The 22987-nt window shown below is 43.2% G+C and overlaps 1 protein-coding gene across 2 annotated transcripts in view; it reads left to right on the forward strand.

Moving 5' to 3' along the window:
* Window positions 1-22987, forward strand: part of IL15RA (interleukin 15 receptor subunit alpha) — a 48087-nt gene that overhangs the window by 12187 nt on the left and 12913 nt on the right. Inside the window, exons 2-3 of one of the 2 annotated variants that reach the window (XM_045072330.1) lie at window positions 17048-17242; window positions 21281-21373. In XM_045072330.1, the coding sequence (XP_044928265.1) occupies window positions 17048-17242; window positions 21281-21373 (288 nt within the window). The remainder of the gene's footprint in view (window positions 1-17047; window positions 17243-21280; window positions 21374-22987) is intronic. The other variant, XM_045072329.1, reaches the window with a different exon arrangement.

The following is a 22987-nucleotide window of genomic DNA, read 5'->3' on the forward strand; positions in this document are numbered from 1 at the left end:
GGAAAGTATGTGAAAGTGTTAACATCATACAGGGAATATCAAGAAAGACATAGAAATTATTTTGAAAAAGAAAAAATGGGGGCGCTGGGTGGCTCAGTGGGTTAAGCCGCTGCCTTCGGCTCAGGTCATGATCTCAGGGTCCTGGGATCGAGTCCCGCATCAGGCTCTCTGCTCAGCGAGGAGCCTGCTTCCCTCTCTCTCTCTGCCTGCCTCTCCATCTACTTGTGATTTCTCTCTGTCAAATAAATAAATAAAATCTTTAAAAAAAAAAAAAAGAAAAGAAAAAGAAAAAATGGTCAGAACTATTATATATAATATATATTAGCAAGTATACAATCATGATGGAAAATTTTAACATACCTCTAAGTATTTGATGGCTCAAATGTGAAAATAAATCAGTAAAAATATAAAAGTGAAAACAATTAACAGGCTTATCAAATTGTTTAAGAAGTGAATAACACAGATTCTTTTCCAACACACAGAGAACATTTAAAAAAAGACTATGTGTTTCCCAGGCCATAAAATCAGCCTTAATACATTTCAAATGATAGTTATCATATAGATCAACTTCTCTGACCACAAGGAATACAAGTCAGAAAAAAAATTTTTTTGACTTGGACAAAACAACACAAAAGCACCAAACACCATCATCTGGAAACTTAGAGCCATAAGTGCCTACATTAGAAAATAAGGAAAGCTTCACATTATGAGGTAAGCATCCTATAAAGCAGAATAGGGGTAGTGCCTGGGTCAGTCAAGTGTCTGCCTTTGGCTCAGGTCATGATCCCAGAGTCCTTTATTTGAGTCCTGCACTGGGCTCCCTGCTCCACAGGGAGTCTGCTTCTCCCTCTGCCTCTGGCCCTTCCCCCCGCCCCACAACTCAGGTTATCTCTCTCTCTCTCTCTCTGTCAAATAAATAAATAAAATATATATTTTTTTAAAGCAGACTAGGTCCAAAAGAAGTAGAAGGAGAAAAAAAAATAAGGATAAAAGCAGATATAAATAATACTGAAAAAGATGTACATTAGAGAGATGGCAAGAAATCCAAAAGTTGGATTTTGAAAAATCTACTAAAATGAATAAACCTCTAGCAGAATTAATTGAGAATAAGAGAGAACGCATAAACAAACAAAATTAGGCATGTAAAAGAGGTCATAAATACAACATTTAAAATACTTTCATGCTAAAAAGTTTGCAGTATAGATGACAAATCCTTATCTTTTTTTTTTTTTTTTTTTTTTTTTTTTTGACAAATCCTTATTTGAAAACAATTTACTGAGATGCCTGGGTGGCTAAGTGTCCAACTCGTGATTTCCACTCATCATGATGAAGCCTGCATTGGGCTCCAGGCCCAGCATGGAGCCTACTTAAGGTTCTCTCTCCTTCTCCCTCTGCCCCCCCCTCTAAAAACAAACAAACAAACAATCAAACAAAAAACAATTTAGCAAAACTAACTCAAGAAGAAATAGGATAGATTCCTGAAGATTCCCTTTCAAAACATGAACAAGGCAAAGTTTCACAGGATAACCCCTCCTCTTCAACCTTATACAAGAAGTCCCAACCAATATAGTAAGACAAGAAAAACAAACATTGTACAGATTGGAAGAGAACTTTTCAAGCTCATTATTTTCAGACATATGATTGTTATTCCATTATAATAATTTGCATATAAATTAGTAATGATTGAGCTAGATCACTGAATTAAAAGTCAATATTCAAGAATCAATATTCTTTCTGCGCACAGGCAAAAAGCATTTTGATAATACATATTTCTAAAAGATGACATTTACAAAGCACACCTTCCTGCCCCAAATTAATTATCGAGGAATAAATCAACAAAAGATACATCACTCCCTTATACAGAAAATCATAAAACTTTTTGAAAGAAACCTAAATAAGTAGAAAGAGAAGCAAAAAGAAATCCACTCCAAGAACCACTGTGATGAATCTGCAGAGCATCAAAACATAGATCTTAAGTATCTTGAGAGAAAAGACAAATTGGTAAAAAATTGCTAACAAAGAAACAATAATTTGGCTTTTTAGTAAAACATCAACACTAAAAGCTTCAAAGCATCAAAGTTCTGAGGACAAAAACCATCTGCATAGAGTTGTATACCCAGAGAAACATTTATTCCTAACAGTAGGCTGAAGTAGGATTCAGGGAAGGTGTAGAGTAGGAAGTATGAGGAATCTGTTTACTGTCCTGGACAATAGTTGCACTGGCAAAATCTGTCTGATAGAACTATTTTGGAACTCTGGGGTATACTGAAAGCTTGCAACTTCCAGGGGAGACTTGGAAGGTGAACAATGGTCAGTTTCAGCTCTAAGGAGCTGCCATCCATCTGCCACCACCAGCTACATGACAGGCAGCTGTGTGTGTGTTCCTGGAGCAGCCTGCACACAGCTTGCAGGAGCCAGGGTAGGGCAAAAGGGAACCTGTCCTATAAATACCAGGGATCTGTGCTGTGACTGCTGATTGGTGCTTCTGAGCACAGACTTGCTGCCAAAGAGGTGGAAAACCATTGTTCTGCACCTCTCTCTGTTGTTGCAAGCCCCTCCCAAACCAGTTGATATGACTTCCAGGGGAATTTAGAGAGCCAGCATCCTTTTCCCTCACCACTTCTTTTTCCTATTCCTTCCTTTTGGGAGCCAGACATTAAAGACTAAGACATTCATAAACAACTACATATTCAGGGAACATTAGAAAGTGAGCATACAAGCTCAGAGGAAATATTTAGAAAGGATGTGAGAAGACCTTAAGATCACATCTCAGGATGACCCCTGGCAAAATCACAGCCTGCAACAGTCGAAAGAATAAACAAATAAATAACAGCAAACCATGCGATATGGGCAAAACTGGAGAAAGTCAAAGAAAATGTATGAACAAAATGGAAATATTAATAAAGAGAGGGAAAACCTATAAAGAAACCAAAAATAAATTCTGGAGCTGAAAAATACAATAACTCAAATAACAAGTTCATAGAGAGATACAAAGGCAGATTTGAACAGTTAGAAAAAAGAATTAACTAATTTGAAGACAAACCACAGAAATGATCAAGTCTGAGAAACAGAAAGAAAAAAATTGAAAAAAGGTAAACAGAGCCCGAGGGGCCTGTGGAACACCATCAAGAAACCCACATTGTGTGAGTCTTAAAAGAAGTAAGAGAGAAAGAAGCAGAGAGAATATTTGAAGAAATAAAGGTTGTAAATTTCCCAAATTTGATGAAAGACGTGAATATAAACCTCCAGGAAACTCAAGTAACTTCAAGCAAGATGAACTCAGAGAGCTTCACCGAGACACAATAGAACCTTTCAAAAGCCAGAGCCAAAGAGAAAATCTTGAAAGCAGCAAGCGAGAAGGAAATTCTCGTTTACAAGGGTTTCCCCAATAAGATAATCAGTATATTTCTCATCAAAAACTTTAGAGGCTAGGAGGCAGTAGGCCAATATATTCACAATACTAAAAGAAAAGAACTGCCAACTAAGAATCCTGTATCCAGAAAAACTGTCCTTCAAAAGTCAGAGAGAAATTAAGACATTATAGATCAGCAAAAGCTGAGGGAGTTCACTACCACTGAACCCAACCTTCAGTATATGTTCGGAGTCCTCCAAGGCAAAACAAAAGGACACTGGACATACCTTGAAGCTGTGTGAAGAAACAAATATCTCAATAAAGGTAAATTCATGGACAATTACTGAAGCTGGTATTACTGAACAATAGTTTGTAACTGTACTTTTTGTTTTCTACATGATTTAAGAGACTAATATATTTAAATAAAAAAAAAACTCATGTAAAAGGTAACATTAGTGTAACTTTGGTTTAAAACTCCAAATCTTGTTTTCTGCATAATTTAAGAGACTAATGCATTTTGAAGAATTATTAGCTTATGTCTTAGGGCACCCAATGTATAAAGATGTGATTTTGTGACACTAACAATAGTGATAGAGCTATAAAAGAGCAGAGTTTTTATGTCATTGAAGTTAAGTTGGTGTGAATGCAAATTAGAGTGTGATAACTTTAGGATGTTAAGTGTAATCCCCATGGTACCCACAAATAAAATAGCTATAGAATAGACATAAAAGAAATTAAGAAACTTAAACATTTCATGACATCAAATAGGCTAAACATTAAAAAAGACAGTAATGCAGAAAATGAGGGGCAAAAAAGCTATAAGGCACAGAGAAAACAAAGAACAAATGACAGAAGTCAGTCCCTCCTTATTGGTATTACTTTAAATGTAAATGGATTAAACTTTTTAATGGAAATGGAGATTGGCAAAACACCCTTACACATACACATGATCTGATTATATACTGTCTGTAAGAGACAAACTTAAGATCCTAAGACACAAATAGATTAAAAGTGAAAAGATGTAAAAAGATATTCTATGAAAATAGTAATCAAAAGAGAGTAAGGATGGCTGTACTAACTAATACCAGGCAAAATAGACTTTAAATCAAAAAAGTTTAGACACAAAAAAGGACATTATATATTAATAAAAAGTTCGAGATAGCAAGAAGATAAGTAATTATGTATCTAATAAAAGACCACCAAAATATACATTCTTCTCAACCCACATAGGACATTTTGCAGGATGGATCATATATTAGGCCACAAATTAAGTCTCAATAGATTTTAAAAGACAGATATCATACAAAGTATCTAATCTGATCATAGCAGGACAAAGTAAGAAATCAGTAACAGAAAGAAAACTAGAAAACTTGTGAAAATTAGGCAACACACTTTTTTTTAAAGATTTTATTTATTTATTTATTTGTTAGAGAGAGAGAGAGAGCGAGCACAGGCAGACAGAGTGGCAGGCAGAGAGAGGGAGAGAAGCAAGCTCCCTGCCAAGCAAGGAGCCCAATGTGGGACTCAATCCCAGGACACTGGGATCATGACGTGAGCCGAAGGCAGCCGCTTAACCAACTGAGCCACCCAGGTGACCCAGACAACACACTTTTAAACAACCAAAGATCAAAGAAGAAATCATAGGGAAATTAGAAAATACTTAGAGATGAATGAAAATGAAAACGTGCATACCAAAACTTATGGGACATAGTGAAAATGGAGCTAAGGGAGAAATTTATAGCTATTCATGCTTACATTAAAAAGTAAGAAAGATCTAAAGTCAACAGCTTAACTTGATACCTCAGGGCACTAGAAAAAGAACAAATGAAACCCAAAGTAAGCAAAAGGAAGGAAATAACAAAGACTCGAGCAGAGATAAATGAACTAGAGAACAGAAATACAAGAAAATCAATAAAACCAAAAGTTGGTTCTTCAAAAAGATAAAACCAAAAGTTGGTTCTTCAAAAAGATCAACCAAAATGACTAACTTTTAGCTAGATGAACTAAGAAAAAAAGAGAGATAATTTATATTATGCAATCGGAAATGAAAGTGTAGACATTACTACCAATTCTATATAACTGAAAAGGATTATAAGAGAGTACTATGGATAATTTTGTACAAATAATTGGACAACCTAGATGAAACAGACAAATCCCTAGAGAAACAAAACCTACCAGAAGGTAGAAAAAAATTAAAGAAGAGAGAACATTTCCTAACTTAGCCTGAGGCCAGCATTACCCTGATAACAAGGCCAGATAAGGAAACTGTAAGAACAGAACATTACAGACAGAATATTGATGTAAAAATCCTTAACAAAATACTAGCAAACTGAATTCAACAACATTTTTAAAAGATCATACACCATGACCAAGTGGGATTTATTCCGGGAATGCAAAGATGGTTCAACATATGAAAACTGATCTGTGTAATATACCCCATTAACAGCATGAAGGGGGGAAAACACATGAGCATCTCAACTGATACAGAAAAAGCATCTGACAAAAGTTCAACAACCTTTCATGATTAGAGAAAAATACTCAAAATACTAGGAATAGAAGGAAACGTCATTAACATAATAAAAGTCATACATTAAAAAACAGTGAACATGACATTCAGTGGTGAAAGACTGAAAACTTTTCCTCTAAGATCAGGAACAAGGCAAGGATGTCTGCTTTCACCATGTGTACTCAACATAGCACTGAAATTTCTAGCATAGCAGGTAGGCAAGGAAAAGAAATAAAGAGCACCCAAATCAGAAAGGAAGAAGTAAGAATCAGGCAAAGTGGATGATGCCAGAGCTCTCCTACAGAGATGTGGCGCAATTGCAGAAAGGAAGAAGTAAAATCACCTCTGTTTGCAGATGGTACAATCTTTAAAATTCCACAAAAAAACTGTTAGAACTAATGAATGAATTCAGAAAAGTAGCAGGACACAAAGTCAACCTACAAAAATCAGATGCATTTCTATATAATTACAGTGAATAATCTAAAAGAAGATTACAAAAACAATTCCATTTTCGATAGCATCAAAAAAATTAAAATACTTAGGAATACACTTAACCAAGGACCTGAAAGACCTGTACAGTAAAAACTAACAATCACTGCAGACAGAAATGAAAGAAGACACAAATCAATGGAAACGCATCCCATGGTCACGGATTGAAAGATTTAATGTTATTAAAATGTCAATACTACCCAAAGTGGTCTACAGATTGAATGCAATTCTTACCGAAATCCCAATGATGTCTTTTACCAAAATAGAAAAGCCCATCCTAAAATTCATATGGAATCACAAGAACCCCAAATAGTCAAAACAATTTTGAAAAACAATACTGGAGGACTCACACACATGGATTTCAAAATTTACTACAAAGCAATAGTAATCACAACAGTGTGGTATGAGCATTAAGAAAGACATACAAATGAATGAAATAGAATAGAAAGCCCCCAAATAATCCACCACGTGTATGACAAAATGATTTTTGACAAGGGTGTCAAGAAGATTCAATCAGGAAAGGACAGTCTTTTGAACAAACAGTGCTGGGGAAGCTGGACATCCACATGCAAAACAATGAGGTTGGTGGGACACCTGGGTGGCTCAGTGGGTTAAAGCCTCTGCCTTCGGCTCAGGTCCTGATCCCAGGGTCCTGGGATGGAGCCCCGCATCGGGCTCTCTGCTCCACGGGAAGCCTGCTTCCCCTACCCCGCTGCCTGCATCTCTGCCTACTTGTGATCCCTGTCAAATAAATAGATAAAATCTTTAAAAAAAAAGAAAAATAATGAGGTTGGTACCTTACATAATACCATATAAAAAAATTAACAAAAATCAATAAATGATGGAAATATAAGACCTAAAATAAATAAAACTCTTAGAAGAAAACATAGGACTAAAGCTTCATGACATTGGTTTTGCAACGGTTACCTGGATATGACACCAAAGGCACAGGAAACAGGAAAAAAGCAGACACATTGGACTTCATGAAAATTTTTAAATTTCGTGCACCAGAATACCCTATTCAGAGAGTAAAATCAAGCCACAGAATGGGAGAAAACATCGGCAAGTCATATATCTGATAAAAGATTAAGGATCATATAAGATATATCTTAAGTCATATATCTGATAAAGGATTAACATCCAGAATGTAGGGAAAACCCCTAACACTCAACAAGAAAAACCAAACACCCCAATTCAAAAATGGGCAAAGAGCTTCTTATATCCCCAAAGATATAAAAATGGAGCTAGGTACATGAAAAGATTCTAATCACTAGGGGGATGCAGGTCAAAACTGCCGTGAGATACATGTACCCATTAAGATGACGACTGTCAACAACAAAAACAAGAGGATGTAGAGAAAAGGAGCCTTTGTGGGAGCCTTTGTGGGAGTGCAACCTGGTGCAGCCACTGTGGAAAACAGTATGACAATTCCTCAAAAAGTTAAAAACAGAATTACCCTATGATCCAGCAATTCCACCTTGGGTATACACCCAAACAATTTAAAAGTAGGGTCTCAGGGAGGTATTTGTACATCCATGTTAATAGCAGCCTTATTCACAACAGCTAAAACATGTTATCAAGCCAAGTACCCATCAACAAATGAATGGTGGATAACCAAAATATGATATATACATAACAATGGAATATTACTCAGCTTTTAAAAGAGAGGAAATTATGTAATACCTGTGGTATATATGAATTGCGCTAAGGACAATATTCTGAAGTGAAATAATCAGGTACAAAAAAGACAAATATAGTTTCATGCCAGATGTCTTTGCAATCCTCCCCAAAATGGACTGGTCTTGGAAGTAACTGTATGTGTGGTGATTGGGGTGAAGTAAGGGTTCTTAGATTGTCCCTCCCTTCCAAAGTTTCAGAATAACCCATGGTAGGGGCCAAGGCTGAGAGCTTGACTCTGTGATCTCACAAGTTCCTCCAGACCCAAGACAATGATGCTGTCAGCATCGAAGAGCAAACTCGGCATAAGGAAGGAAAGGGGTAGGTAAGGAAAAACCAGTGAAATACACTCCTACCAGCTAAATCCAGTCTTTGCCTAGCCTTCCCCTCTGGGGACTTCTTGTCTCTCGTGTCCTCTGGCATCACTGATCTGTGGCTGAATGGAGACTGTCCGGTCACCAATGATGTAATATTACCTGAGAGGTCCAAAGGTCTATGGTCGATCCAGACTTCCTCAGGAGGAAGGAACATTTTATCATAGAGCAGAGTCTAGTATTTTTACGGGACTATGTGCTCCGGTCTCCTGTTAAATATTACTAGAGTGGAGTGTATTATGATCATTCCTCCCTGTTCCACCCCACCCTCCAGCTCTAAGTATTTTCCCATCTATGTTAACATAGAGCAAAGCATCAAAGACACAAATTTAAGATTTTTGGCTGCATGGAGCCAAACCCATGGTACTACCAAACTAAACACATGCCTGTACACGCATGTGCACGGTGGATGGGTACATTTTTAAGATGGAGGTGGGGGAATTGGGTCAGGACTAGATATTCAGGAGAGCACATCAGGAGCAACCTGTAAAAGAAATCTTCACTGATGGTATCGATACCAACGAAAGGTATGAACAAGCAGTGATTCTTAAGTTCAAGAGAAGCTTTAAATCCACACTAGAAAGTAACTTGATGTGATGCTGGGAGACTCCGCACCTGTGAATGCCAGATATTTTATATGGGGGCACAGGTCACGCTTCCCGCAGCATCACCAGCACGTGGAACTGGTTAGAAATGCAGATTCTCAGGCCCAGCCCCAGACCTATTGACTCAGGAGCTCTGGGAGGGGGTTCCAGCCCTCGGGGTTTTAACAAACCCTCCAGGTGGTTCTACTGTACGCTCACATTTGGGAATCGCTGACATAGAGGGCCCAAGTCGAAGATAAAGGCAGTAAGGAGCAGAGTGGATGTAGCAGAACAAGGACTCAAACATGGCCATGAGGAACTCACACACCAAACCAAAGCCGCAGTCAGAATACCGAATGTGGCAAGAGCGCAAACCCTACTGTAGACCCTGGAAATGGAAGGAGGAACACGAAACAGCGTGACTAGGGGACAAGGCAAGAGGGAAAGTCAGCACTTTGGAAATCCCAAGTAGGGAAATAGTTCAAGAACGTTTTCCTGACTAAACTGTAATCTTGGCTTGAGTTGTCCAAGGCTCTTAGAGTTTCCTTCAAGAGCAATCCTCGGAACCCGGGTGGCTCAGTCGGTTAGGCATCTGCCTTCAGCTCAGCTCAGCTCAGCAGGGAGCCTGCTTCTACCTCTCCCTCTGCCTGCAGCTCCCCTTGCTGGTGCCTCTCCCTCTCTCTCTTACTCTCTTTCTCTTTCTCTCTGTCAAATAAATAATTAAAATTTTTTTAAAAGAGCAGTCCTCAAAGGACCAAAGCACCATTCACCAAGTGGTTTTTGTTTAGTTACTTACTTTGCTTATTTTTTTAACTTATTTATTCTGATGCAACCTCAAACTTAGAATAAAACCACAAAAACAGAAGAGACCTCTTAATACCCTTGACCCAGATTCACCGCCTGTTTACACATTGCCCAAGTGCTTTAACATCCCCATCTCTAACCACAGATACTTACTACACATGTGCCTTTTCTTCTACAGCATTTGAAGGTAAGTTGGAGACGTTATGCCCCTTTACGCCTAAACCCACAGTATATATTTCCTAAGAATACGTTCTCTAGCATAACTTCCTAAAAACACAACACTCTCACGTAATCACAGAACAATTATCAAAATTCAGAAAATTTAATTTTGACACAATATTATTATCTAACACTCCGGCCATAGTCAGATATTGTCCGTTGTCCCCAAAATGCCCTTGCTCACCATTTTCTTCCTAATTCTGGATCTAATCCAGGGCAACATGGGGCATTTCAATGCCATGTCATGTCTCTTTAGTCTCTCTCAGTCTGGAATAGAGCCTCTGCCTTTCCTTATCTTTCTTTTTTCTTTTTCTCTTTCTTTCTTTTTCTTTCTTTCTTGAGAGAGTGAGCCTGCATGCCCGTGAGGGGGGTAGGGGAGGGTCAGAGGGACAGGGAGAGAGAAAATCCCAAGCAGGCTCCACACCCAGCATGGAGCCTGACATGGGGCTTAGTCCTGCAACCCTGAGATCATGACCCAGATGAAATCAAGAGTCAGACACTTGGGGTGTCTGGGTGGCTCAGTCAGTTAAGTGTCTGACTCTTGGTTTCAGCTCAGGTCATGATCTCAGGTCCTGAGATTAAGCCCCAGGTCCAGCTCTATGCTCAGTGAGGAGTCGGCTTATCCCTCTCCCACTGTTCCTCCCCCAACCTTCTCGAACTTCTCTCCTCTTTCCCTCTCCCTCTCTCATAAATCAGTAAAATCTTTAAAAAAAAAAAAAAAAGAGCCAGACATAACTGATGCAGCCACCCAGGCGCCCTGCCTTATCTTTCTTGATCTTGAATACAGGCTGTTTTTCAGAATGTCCCTCAATTTAGGTTCATCTAGTGTTTCCTCATGATTAGATTCCGATTTTGGATCTGGGGGAGAAATACCACAGGTGTGATGTTGTGTCCTCCTCAGTGAATCGTATCAGGAGGCACGTGAGATTAACTTGTCCCAAGATCACTGGTTGTACCACAGGTTAACTGGACACCATGCAGGGAAGGGGATTCAGGAAATGTGTGTCCAGCTTAGCTAAACTGACCTAGTGCAGTCTGCCACCTGTATAAACATCTGTCCCTTATCAACTTCAGTCTGCTCATTCTAGCTTCCATTGTTTCTTCTCTTACTCCGTCATTCCTTCTATATTAATTAGCTTTATACTGTAAGCGAGCTGTAAGGAGAGCTTTCTCTTCTCCCCTGCTTACTTACTTATTCATTTACTTATTTATATTAGTATAGACTTACGGAATTTTGTTTTATTTTGTTCCATAATCTGTTAGTCTCTTTATTTGCTTTGATACTCAAATGGTCCCAGATGTGGCCAGTGAGAGCCAGTTCAGACGTCCCACTATATCCTTCTGATGATGTTGCCATCTTCCTTTGACTATTTCCTTACTTTCCGGTACAACAAGATATTTAGGCTCATCTTTTGATCGTTTAAAAGATCAAAATGCGGGGTCCCTGGGTGGCTCAATCAGTTAAGCGTCTGGCTCTTGATTTAAGCTCAGGTCATGATCTCAGGGCCATGAGATTGAGCCCCAGGTCAGGCTCTATGCTGGGCGTGAGACCTGCTTAAGATTCTCTCTCTCTATCTCCTTTTGCTCCTCCCCATGTGCGGTCTCTCTCTCAGTAAATACAATCTTTAAAAATAAAGAAAGAAATTAAAAAAATATTGGGCACCTGAGTGGCTCAGTTGGTTGGGCAACTAACAGCCTTTGGCTCAGGTCATGATCTTGGAGTCCTGGGATCGAGTCCCTTATTAGGCTCCCTGCTCGGCAGGGAGTCTGCTTCTCCCTCTGACCCTCCCCCCCACATGCTTTCTCTCTCAATCTCTCTCTCTCTCTCTCTCTCTTAAATAAATAAATAAAATCCTTTTAAAAAAGAAATTTTAAAAGATAAATAATAAAATTATTAAAAATCATTTTAAAAATAAAAGAGTAAAAACTGTTTTCCCCATCCTATCCCTGGAATCAGCCTTTTTTCCAAGTAGTCATGCTTTCTTTCAGCTAAGACCAAGATCTGGGCACCAAGTATGCTCACGGTTAATGTGTCATTGCTTCTAGGTATCATTAGAGGACGGAGGAGCTAGAGCACGCACACAGTCACACACAGACACACACACACACTTGCATGTCACATTGCCACGTACAGACATATGTATACACACACGAACACACACAGATGATCACATACGGATATCTCCGACCCGCTCTCTTCTAGCACCACAGGGTACATTGTACTCATCCTTTCCCGGTTCCATAGTCACAACTTCTTCCTCCGATGGCGAGAAACCTGGACTGAATTCGTCTTTCTCATTGATGACAACTGATTCCTACAGATTATCAAGAAGAAGGGAAGCGTTGACAGTGACTTTGGACCTTTGCCCTCAGATTTAACAGCAGAAATGGACTTCGTTGGAGAATCTGCAGTAGCATTAAGCTTGTCACTGTTTACTGAGTATCTGTCCCAGCTTGCTTTTCCTTCTAAAACAGTGGTTCCTAACTGTGCAGACAGCATGCCTCCTGTGAACCCTTTCCTGTTTGGTGTGTCACCTTCACTGTCACAAACGTGAATACACCTGCAGGGACACAGTGTTTGGCGGGGTGGGGGCGGTGTTGGGCTGAGAGGGATACTATGTGCTGTGAATCTGAGCCGGGGAGTAAGTCACGCTACCACAGAGAAGGCTACAGAGTCACTGGAACGTGCAAGAACTCTGAGTTCTCATGTACTCAGCAGACTGTCCCCCACACACAGCCACAAGCTCCAAAGGACGGCCTCACGAGTCACACATTAGCATGGCTGCCTTCTGTGGTAGCCATGATTCTTTATAACTCTGGCTGACACAGGCGCTGTGTCAGTCCTCCTGAGTGACAGGTCACAAGTGTTTTAACTCAAAGTGTGCCACAAATGCTGAAAGCTGAAAACCACCATTCTAAATGGAGGAGAGTGTTTTCAAGACTTAGAAGAGGTAGAAGAATTTGCTGATGAAAATCCCAAATCCAGAAACAACACAGAAAACAGCAGAGACTGGGGGCAGGTGGGGGGGGGTGTCAGAAAGAGAAGATAAATAGATTCAGAACATTATTTGAAATTAAAATGGAGCTCGAGCACTACCTGGTGAATGAAAATGTTTTGGAAGGGATTCGGGCAAACAGGACACAACCCCAAGACCAGGCCGATGGGAGAGAAAGAGGCAGAGACGGTGAAGGGCGTAAGTCTCAGCAGATCGATTTCTTCTGTCTTCTATTGACTCTGCTTCTAGAAATAGTAAGAAAATAATGCTTCCAGAAAACTGGTAAGTGAGAATGAAGATTCTCTTATGACCTCACTGAAGAGGAAATGTCCGTGTCCGCTCTCGAGGCCACGTGAGTGAGGAGAGAACACTGACTATTAGAACAGCACAGTGGTATACTGTATCGTGCAAAATGGAAGATTCTATGCTGATGGGATTTGAAAAGAAAAAAGTCACTGACTGGATTAAGAACAAAAAAATCAAACAATCCCTTTCCCTTTCTTGAGACCAGGAAGATGAAAGTAAGGCCTGGGCTTTCCTCACCCAAGGGGCTGTCATAGCTCAGTGGGCTCAGGTGAGAGACATGGTGGGACCTCAGCCAGGAGAGCCCACAGGGAGGCCTTCCTGAAGGAGGAGGGGACAGTCTGGCCGCTGACCCGCCGGTGGGCTGGTCATCTCTAGGCTGCCAGGCCCTTCCAGGAGATTGTTCGGACCACATTCTGAATTTGCAGGGGGATCCCTCTGATTCTAGTATCTGAGGAAGCCCACCTGGCCAGGGGGACATTGCATTAGGGGTCCAGGGGGTGAGTATGTGTCCTGGCCAATTCCAGTAGCTGTTCTTGGACATCCAAACCTAAGCCAGCGGCTGGGCCGTGTGACAATCCAGGGGCTGCTCTCCGGAGGAAAAGATGGGCAAGACCTGGGCGGTCAGGGCCCGAGTCCCGAAAGCCAGGGTTTCTAGGCAGAGACAGGCCAACCCACAGGGAGCCGGTAAGAAGGAAGGAGAAAGCTGCCATTTGGGGGCCCATGGCCAGTCAGGGCGGACCCCAGATCCTGCCCAACCCAAAGAAGGCTCAACTTGCTGGAAAGCAGTCACAGGGACGATTTGAGTAAATCAGACAAGAGTGGCTCACTTGGGGAAGACAGAAGGAAACCAGCCCCACTTAGAACACCCAGCTTAAGATCAGAAACATCACATTTGCCAGGACGGGTGGGGATTCATGTTCTGGAAGCCAGAATCCTCACTGGGACATGTGGAGCTGTACAAGTCACGTCTTCCAGAATCCGTCCCCCGGAGACCTAGCACCAAGGTTGAATCCGGGTAGTGACTGAGCTCACCTCAACCACTTGGGGTCCGGACACTATACAGCCCACGCAGGTAGCTCGGTCGTCTGTTCAGACTAGAACTCTCTGCTCCTGGTACATTCCAAAACCCAGACGTGAGGATAGAGAACTTCACCAGGTGTCAAGCCCCCAAGCCACGAGACCAGCTTATCCTGCAGATCTACCGAGCACCTGTCTGAAGAAACGCCACCAAAATGAGATGAATGTGCACGAGCAGGCACGTCCCAGGACGCTGCCTGCAGCCAGGGAGTTTCATAGTGAGGAAAGTCGTGGGGTCTAAATTTGCTCAAATCTTTCAGATTCTAAATATAAGAGGGACATTTTTCACACAGCTGTACAAGTTAGAGAAAATGCGAATCGTTCTAGCTCTGGCTCTTACCTTCCTTTGGTGACATTCGCCTGAGAAAGGGTATCACTTGACATGCACTTTGTCAGGCCCACTGGGAGTGACTGGGGTGGGGGGCGGGGGGGCGGGCTGTCTCCCAAAGCGGTCCAGAATCCTCCCAGATGACCTTGCCTTCAAGGTCTTCTCGCCTCAGTTTTTCCCCAAGCTGCCTTCACTTGCTCAGAGAAAGGCAAAAATTCCTAATTCCAGAATCTCCTGCATTTCTCACATGCATGTAGCAGGCAACGTGGTATGGCCAAGGCACTGAACACCCCCACTCGGCAGGACTTTTCCCTCTCCTGTCCTGGCTCACCCAAGATTTCAGAGTTCCTGTGGCGGCATCCTTTAAAATCTCCCATCCTGGGGCGCCTGGGGGGCTCAGTGGGTTAAAGCCTCTGCCTTCGGCTCAGGTCATGATCTCAGGGTCCTGGGATCGAGTCCCGCATCGGGCTCTCTGCTCAGCAGGGAGCCTGCTTCCCCCTCTCTCTCTGCCTGCCTCTCTGCCTACTTGTGATCTCTGTCTGTCAAATAAATAAAATCTTAAAAAAAAAAAAATCTCCCATCCCCTGCCTTTCTATGATGCAGTATTTCGTGTATTTAAAAGTGTATAACATACAGGCACAACTAATATTCTGCCAGCCTCCTCCGTGTGATCTTTCATCTGGGGCCAGTGGTCATCCCCCCCCACCCCCGTCCCAATTATCACCCGCAACTGTTCTGACCGGTCAGCATCTGATTGTTAAATAGGAGAGAGAGCACAAGCAGGGAAGGGAGGAGAGGCAGAGGGAGAAGCAGGCTCCCCGCTGAGCCGAGAGCCCAATGCGGGGCTCGATCCCAGGACCCTGGGATCATGACCTGAGCCAAAGGCAGACGTTAACCAACTGAGCCACCCAGGTGCCCTTCGAAAGCATTTTTAACAGGTAAAACCTCTGCACCATGCAAAATTCAGGAAGTACGAAAAGGCCTTCAGTAACAAGTTTTTCGCAGTGTATTCCCAGCTCCCTCATCTCCTGTGTTAACGGTCTCTTGCATCCTTCCAGAGATGTTATGTATAGACACACACTGTGTACAGGAACCATTTCTTCTTTCTTCACTGAGTGTACCATGTAAAACCTAGGGTTCTGCCCCTTTTCTTCCTAACTTAAGCACGCATCTTGGAGGTCTTTCCACTCCGGCGCACAGAGGTTTCTTCCTCTATGTGAAGAGCTGGTGGTACTTCTTTGCAGGGGTAGCTGTATTGTAATTTATGAATGAGTCTCCACTGACCACGTACAAGGCCATTTACAGGTACTGGCTATTGTGATTGTCCTGGCTATTACTTTGTACTCTCTCCATAAATCCACCAGTGTATCCGTAAGCTAAATTCCTAGAAATGAAATTGCTGGGGCAAAGGGCACATGCAAAACAAGCATCATTGTCTGAACAACTCTTTCTTGAACACCTTCACTTGCCAGCTATTGTACAAGGCTCAGAGAATCCAGTGTTGGGTGAGACAGATGTGGTCCCCGCCCTCCACCGCTCAAAGGGCCAATGAGGGGACACAGCCACCGCAGCATCTCGTTGTCTTCAAACGCAGCCACGAGAGTGGCTGACTGCGCAGGGAGAGAACACAGAGCTATGGGACCTGGCTGACTGGGTGGGGAGGGGAGGGGAGGGAAGGCTTTCCTGAGCAAGTCATGTTCACGTTCGGAAGGATGACAGGAGATGGGCTGGGGAGAGCAGTGGGCGTGGTGAGCGGCACGGGTGGCGGGGAGGGGGGCACTGAAGATCAGAGTGACCAGGGCCGGGGGCAGGTCCAGCAGAGCCTTGAAGACTTCTTGAGCATTTTAGCTTTTATGCTAAGAGCAGCAGGCAACCAGGAAGGAGTGAGTCATCCAGTGCCCATTTCTGAAGATGACTGGCTGTATTAAGGAAGTAAATCAAAGGCTTTGGGGAGAATAGGCAGGGAGACCAATTCAAAGGCTACTGCTGCTTTCAGGCAAGAGAGCGCAGAAGCCGGGCTGGAGGGCGCCAAAGAGATAGAGATGGTGAGAGACTGGGGGGGGGGGAGGGAGAGGGGTTTCCATGGATGGCTGCACAGTCCCTAGCTGTGTTGGATGGTGAGCACTTAAGATAAGGCTCCTGGAAGGCTTCTAAATGATGAGAGCCCATACTGAACATTTTCTACATGCTTAGAATCTGGGGTGTATCCTAAGGGGCACCTAACAAAGCCAGACCCTGGCTGCAAAGGCACCGAGTGCCACCCAGGTTGCCCTGGAGAGCGCCTTCTGAACGAGCTGAGATGTGCTCATCCCCCATTTTATCGGCACCCTTGCAGGCGTCACGTGCCCTCCTCCCAAGTCCGTCGAACATGCAGACATCCGGGTCAGGAGTTACAGCCCGAAATCCAGGGAGCGGTACACGTGTAACTCCGGCTTCAAGCGTAAAGCAGGAACATCCAGCCTGACAGAATGCGTGTTAAACGAGACCACGAACATTGCCCACTGGACAATTCCCAATCTCAAGTGCATCAGTAAGTAGCTATCCCTGAAAGTCTCTGCATGCCCCTTCCCAAAGCCACATAGAGCCCAACTGTAGTGTGGGAAGCCCGGTAAGCCCATCTCTGGGGGACAAGATATCCGTGTTAAAGTCTGAAACTAAACAGACCTCTAAACAACTTGAAATACTGTGTAGCCTCTAAACAACATCCCTAGGAGCTGGACATACATAGGCTTTAGGGTCACACCGTTTTGGCTTCCTTGAGCAAGGGTCTTACCATCTTGGATATCTCTGTCCCTCATCTAGAAAATGAACCCAACATGAACACTGTGTAAAGTGAAACCCGGTCAATATTAAGTCCGGCCATTCCTCATTTTGTTGCATTTTGCTTTATTGTACTTTACAGATAATTGTGTTTTTTATGAATTGAAGGTCGGTGGCAATCCTGCCTCATGCAAGTCTACATACGCCATTTTCCCAATAGTATTTGCTCACTTTGTGTCTCTGTGTCACATTTTAGTAATTCTCACAGCATTTAAAACTTTCTCATATTTGTTGTGGAAGCTGGGATCAGTGACCTTTGATGTTACTGCTGTCATTCCCTTAGGGTACCACAAACCCACATAAGACGGTTAATTGAATCAATGGATGTTCTATGGCTGTCCCTCTGTCTCTCTCTCTCTCTCCTCGGACCTCCCTAACCCCTGAGACAGAACAATATTGAAATTAGGCTAATTCATAGCCTTACGATGGCTTCTAAAGGTTCGTGTGAAAGGAAGAATCCCATCTTCCTCTTCAAATCAAAACTAGGAATGATGAGGTTAGTGAAAAAAGCATGTCAAGCCAAGACAGGCCAAAAAATGGGCCTCTTATGCCAAGTTATGACTGCAAAGGAAAAGTCCTTGAAGAAAATTGAAGGTGCTACTCTAGAGACAACACAAAAGGTAAGTAAGCAAAACAGACTTGCTGGTGATATGGAGAAAGTTTGAGTGGTCAGATGGAAGCTCAAACCAGCCACGACACTCCCACAGGCCAATGCCTCATCCAGAGCAAGGCCCTCTCCTCAATACCACGAAGGCTGAGAGGAGATGCAGAAGAAGCTCTTGAAGCTCATGGCAGTTGGCTCATGCACTGCAAGGAAAGAAGCCATCTCCATAACATGAGTGCAAAGTGAAATAGTCAGTTGTCCACAAGATCTGGCTAAGGTAATTGGTAAAAGTTGCTACACTAAACAACAGATCCTCAATGTAGACAAAACAGCCTTAGTGTGGAAGAAGGGCCCATCTAGGACTTTCCCAGATGGAGAAGAGAAGTCAGTGCCTGACTCAGAGGACTCAAAAAAAGGGCTGTTTTGTTAGGGGCTAATGCAGCTGTTGACTTTAACCTGAAGCCAGGGCTCACTGACCATTCAGAAAATCCCAGGAACCTTAAGAATGATGCCAAGTCTACTCAGCCTGTGCCCTATGAAGGGAGCAACAAAGCCTGGATGACAGCACATCTGTTTACAACATGGTTTACTGAATATTTTAAGGCCATTGTTGAGAACCACTGCTCAGAAAAAAGGGTTCCTTTCAAAATATGGCTGCTCACTGACAATGCACCTGGTCACCCAAGAGCTCTGATGGAGATGAAAACGAAATTAATATTGTTCTCATGCCCGCTAAAAGAATATCCCTTCTGTAGTCCCTGGATCAAGGAGTCATTCCAACTTTCAAGTCTTCGTATTTAAGAAATACATCCCATAAGTCTATGGTTGCCAGAGAGAGTGATTCTTCTGATGGATCTGGGCAAAGTAAATTAAGAACCTTCTGGAAAGGAGTCACCATTCCAGATGCCATTAAGAACATTCATGATTCATGGGAAGAGGTCAAAATACACACCTTCACAGGAGTTTTGGAGAAGTTGATTCCAGCCCTCATGGGTGACCTTGAGGGGCTCAAGGCTTCCGTGGAGCAAGTCACTGCAGAGGAGGTGGAAACAGCCAGAGACCCAGAATTAGAAGTGGAGCCGGAGGATGGGACTGAACCGCTGTGATCTCATGATCAAACTCAAGCAGATGAGGAGTTGCTTCTTACGGACAAGCAAAGAAATTGGGTTCTTGAGATGGAGTCTACTCCTGGTTAAGTTAACAACAAAGGATTTAGAATATCACATGAGCTCAGGTGATAAAGCAGAGACAGGGTCTGAGAGGACCGACTCCAGCCCCGAGAGAAGTCCTGCTGTGGGTGAAACGCTATCAAAAAGCACCACCTCCTACAGAGAACTCCTTTGTGAAAGGGATGCAGTCACTGCAACAAACTTCATCAGTGTCTTATTTTTTTTTTCATCAGTGTCTTCTTTTAAGGAATTGTCCCAACCACCCCCAGTTTCAGTGGCCACTCCCCTCATCAGTCAGCGGCCATCAATATCAAGGCAAGACCCTCCACCAGCAAAGATTATGATTCACTGAAAGCTCAAATGATGGTTCGCATTTTTTAGCAGTATTTTTAAATTAAGGTGTATATATATTAATTTTTTTTAGACACTAGGCTATTGCCCACTTCATAGACTACAGTATGGTGCAAACATAACTTTTCTATGCACTGAGAAATAAAAATATTCATTCGACTTGCTTTATTGCCACGTTACTTTATTGTGGTGGTCTAGAACTGAACGCACAATATCTCTGAAGTATGCCTTTAAGATTATAGTAGCAAGAATTTGGCTACAAAGGGTGTGTGCTCACAGCATGCTTGCTTCCCAGAGAGCTTCCCAGTTTCTCCCTAGAAGACTGTACGGAAATTATTAGTGTTCTTTGTTGTTATCTGCCCAGGGGTATGGGGGCTACCTAACTTGGTCACCCATGTCTGGTGTCCAGCCAGCCCTCCAGAGCCCATGTGAGGGATGGTTTTCAGAATCTATTTTTTCTTTGAACCATCCACAACTGGATGACTATGTCAGAAGCCAGCAATCTTGGAGTGGAAGTCAATAGTTATTTCCAAGAATACTAAGCCCCTTAGTCTAGTAAAATAAAGATTAACTCATGGTTTATTGTATATTTGGTTCGGTCCAACTGCAAGCTAGATACTTTCTCATATATGTGAAAATTCTCAACTCCTCACTGGGGAAGTGGACGAAAGGGGTTGTTCTAGAGCAAACTCACTCTGCTGTAAGATTCCTCGAAGAGCCAGACTTTCTCATTGATTTTGTGCACCTGTCTCCCGCCCCTGGATGACTTCATGCAGACATCAGAGGCAGGGCAAGGAAGAAGCCTTCTGTTTGTTGCAAAGGAATCGCTCAGCTGGGGAACATCTAGCCACATGACATCAAGTGGGATCGAAGTGATGAGCTAGCCGGGTGAGGACAGGTATGAGCAAGAACACTCTGGCAAAGACACACAGTGGACATCTTATTCTGTCCAGTCTGGACACCCACTGGTACCTGTAATCCAGGGACAAAAATAAGGACTTTCCAGCAGCAGCAAAGTGACTGTTTCTTCAAAGTCCCAATTCCTTTGGGTGAATGAATCCAAAATAAAGAAGAGTTGGGGGCTCTGAACAAGTTGGGTGGGGGGGGGGGGAGCAAGGGGGAGAGACCTTGGGTCATAGACTTTTAGAACCTAAAGACTGGAGATCTTTAGGTTTTGTGTAGCCCAAAGATTCTTTACCTTCTACCATTTATAACTCCCTCCATTACTTTTCCTAACCTCCTGTGCTTGGAATGCGTTTTTTTCCCCCTTATGAAACAACGGAATGTACTGAGTAATCATTTATTTTCCCATGTAAAAGACAGTATCCTAAAACTGAGTTCATCTCATTGATATCATTCTAACCGAAAATAACAAGACATTTGATATGTGTCTTTTCGACAGTCTTTTCAAAAGGCTAGAAAAAGTTTGCTGCGTGTTTCCATTTGCATGGGAATTGCAGATTGGGAAACACTGTTTCTTACTTCTTGTGCTTCTGACCTATCCTGGGAAGCCAGATAGCTCTGTTTTAAATTTACATATTTTCTTTTTATTTACATATGGCTTTGAGGCACTCCAGGTTCCACGCCCAGGCTCATTTGTGCCATGTGGTTATCCTCTCTCTAGGAGACCCCTCCCTGACTCACCTAAGGCCGTCCTCCACAGAAGTGCCGGCAGGGGTGACCCCAGAGCCAGAGAGCACCTCCCTTTCTGGAAAAGGTAGGGATGTTGGAAACTTTTTAAGGACTCCCATTCCCTGTGATCACACGGGTCCCTCTGAGTCCCTCAGATTCTTGGACCACTGCTGGAGTTCCACGGCCAACTTAAGCAACAGAACCCACTTTTTATTAGCATCAACATTAAATTTTACGTTAGCTTAATTTTCTCTTTTAAATCAAAGTTGCTTGATAGCTAGGTTTCAGTTGCATGCAATTAATGATGACTCAAAATCCACTCCAAATATGCCGGATCAGCCTCAGACACACTTCCTCATCAACACTGGGTTGGATCTGTAGATTCGCCTGCCCTGCACGTTAGCCTGCCGACATTCATGGGAGCCAGTGGAAAACAGGGCATTCCTCCTCCAGAGACCAAGGATGTTCTTACTTGCTTGGTTACTGACTTAATCGGCATGTTTGCCTCAATTCCCTCATCTCTGTGCCCCACAGGGGCAATGGGGTAGGTCCCCAAGATGCCCACACATCCAACGGGCTGCTTCATAGCAGAGGAAGGCTGAGTTCAAGGAACTCGTGTCTTTTTCTTTTTAAAGAATTATTTACTTATTTATTTATTTGAGAGAGAAAAGGCTCCTGAGTGGGGGAGAGGCAGTGGGAGAGAGAGAATCTCAAGCAGACTCCATGCTGAGCAAAGAGCCCAGTGATGGGCTCCATCCCAGGTCACCACCTACGCCAAAATCCTGATCCTGAGGTCATCACCTGGGCCAAAAATCAAGAGCCAGACACTTAAACCACCTGAGCCACCCAGCTGCCCCAAGACACTGGAGTCTTTTATAACTAACTGACCACATCTGCCCTTTGCTCCAAGGAGAGGCGCTGTCTCCACGTTCCAAGGCTATAGGAGCATCTTTGAAAAGATAGTCCCAGGAAGGGCTGCCAGTGCCTCTGCTAACAAGGTGTACAGAAGCATGAGAGACCCACACAGAACAGTTCCCCGAATGGTCCCAACTGCGATCGCTCTGGTACAGAAGCATTGGGCAACGCTGCCAATGTTACCCATTTCCAGGGTCTTAGCAAATCTTCAATCCCCACTTCCTCAGCACTGACCTCATGTTAAGAAAATTTGAAATCGTAGATGCTAATATCTTGGGACAGTGTGCCGTACATCCTAGAAAACCCTTACTTCACACTGACCTCCTGATCTTTTGTGTCCCATTATCCAGTGTGGCGCTTCCGCGCCCTGTCTTCCCCTTCCTGTGCGGTCACAGTCACCTTGCAGCCACGGGCTGCACTGCTCCCACTCACCTTCCCTATGGCATGGCTTCCGAACCGTGGACGCACACGGGGATCTCCCTGGAACTCTGGCGATTTAGGGAGCAGTCTGGGAATTAGGGTTCTAGAAGCTCCCCAGTAACTCTTAGGGAGCCAAAGCTGAGAACCAATACTGAAGGGGAGATGGCGAGGCCTGAAGGAGATTTCCTCCTGCTTAGTTCGGTAGTTCGTTGACTACAGACAGGAAGATGTGGTGAAGCGCTGGCTACATTTAAGTTTGGGGTAATTCGAAAACCCCTTTGACCCAAGTCATGGCTCGTTCACCAACTGACGAGAAGTTCACCAACTGATGAGAATGACCAAGTGGTCTCTCCAGCCTTGCCTT

The sequence above is a fragment of the Mustela putorius genome, unplaced genomic scaffold, assembly GCF_011764305.1.
Source record: "Mustela putorius furo isolate JIRA1106 unplaced genomic scaffold, ASM1176430v1.1 tig00004033_pilon_pilon_pilon, whole genome shotgun sequence".
NCBI classification, from domain to species: Eukaryota; Metazoa; Chordata; class Mammalia; order Carnivora; family Mustelidae; genus Mustela; species Mustela putorius.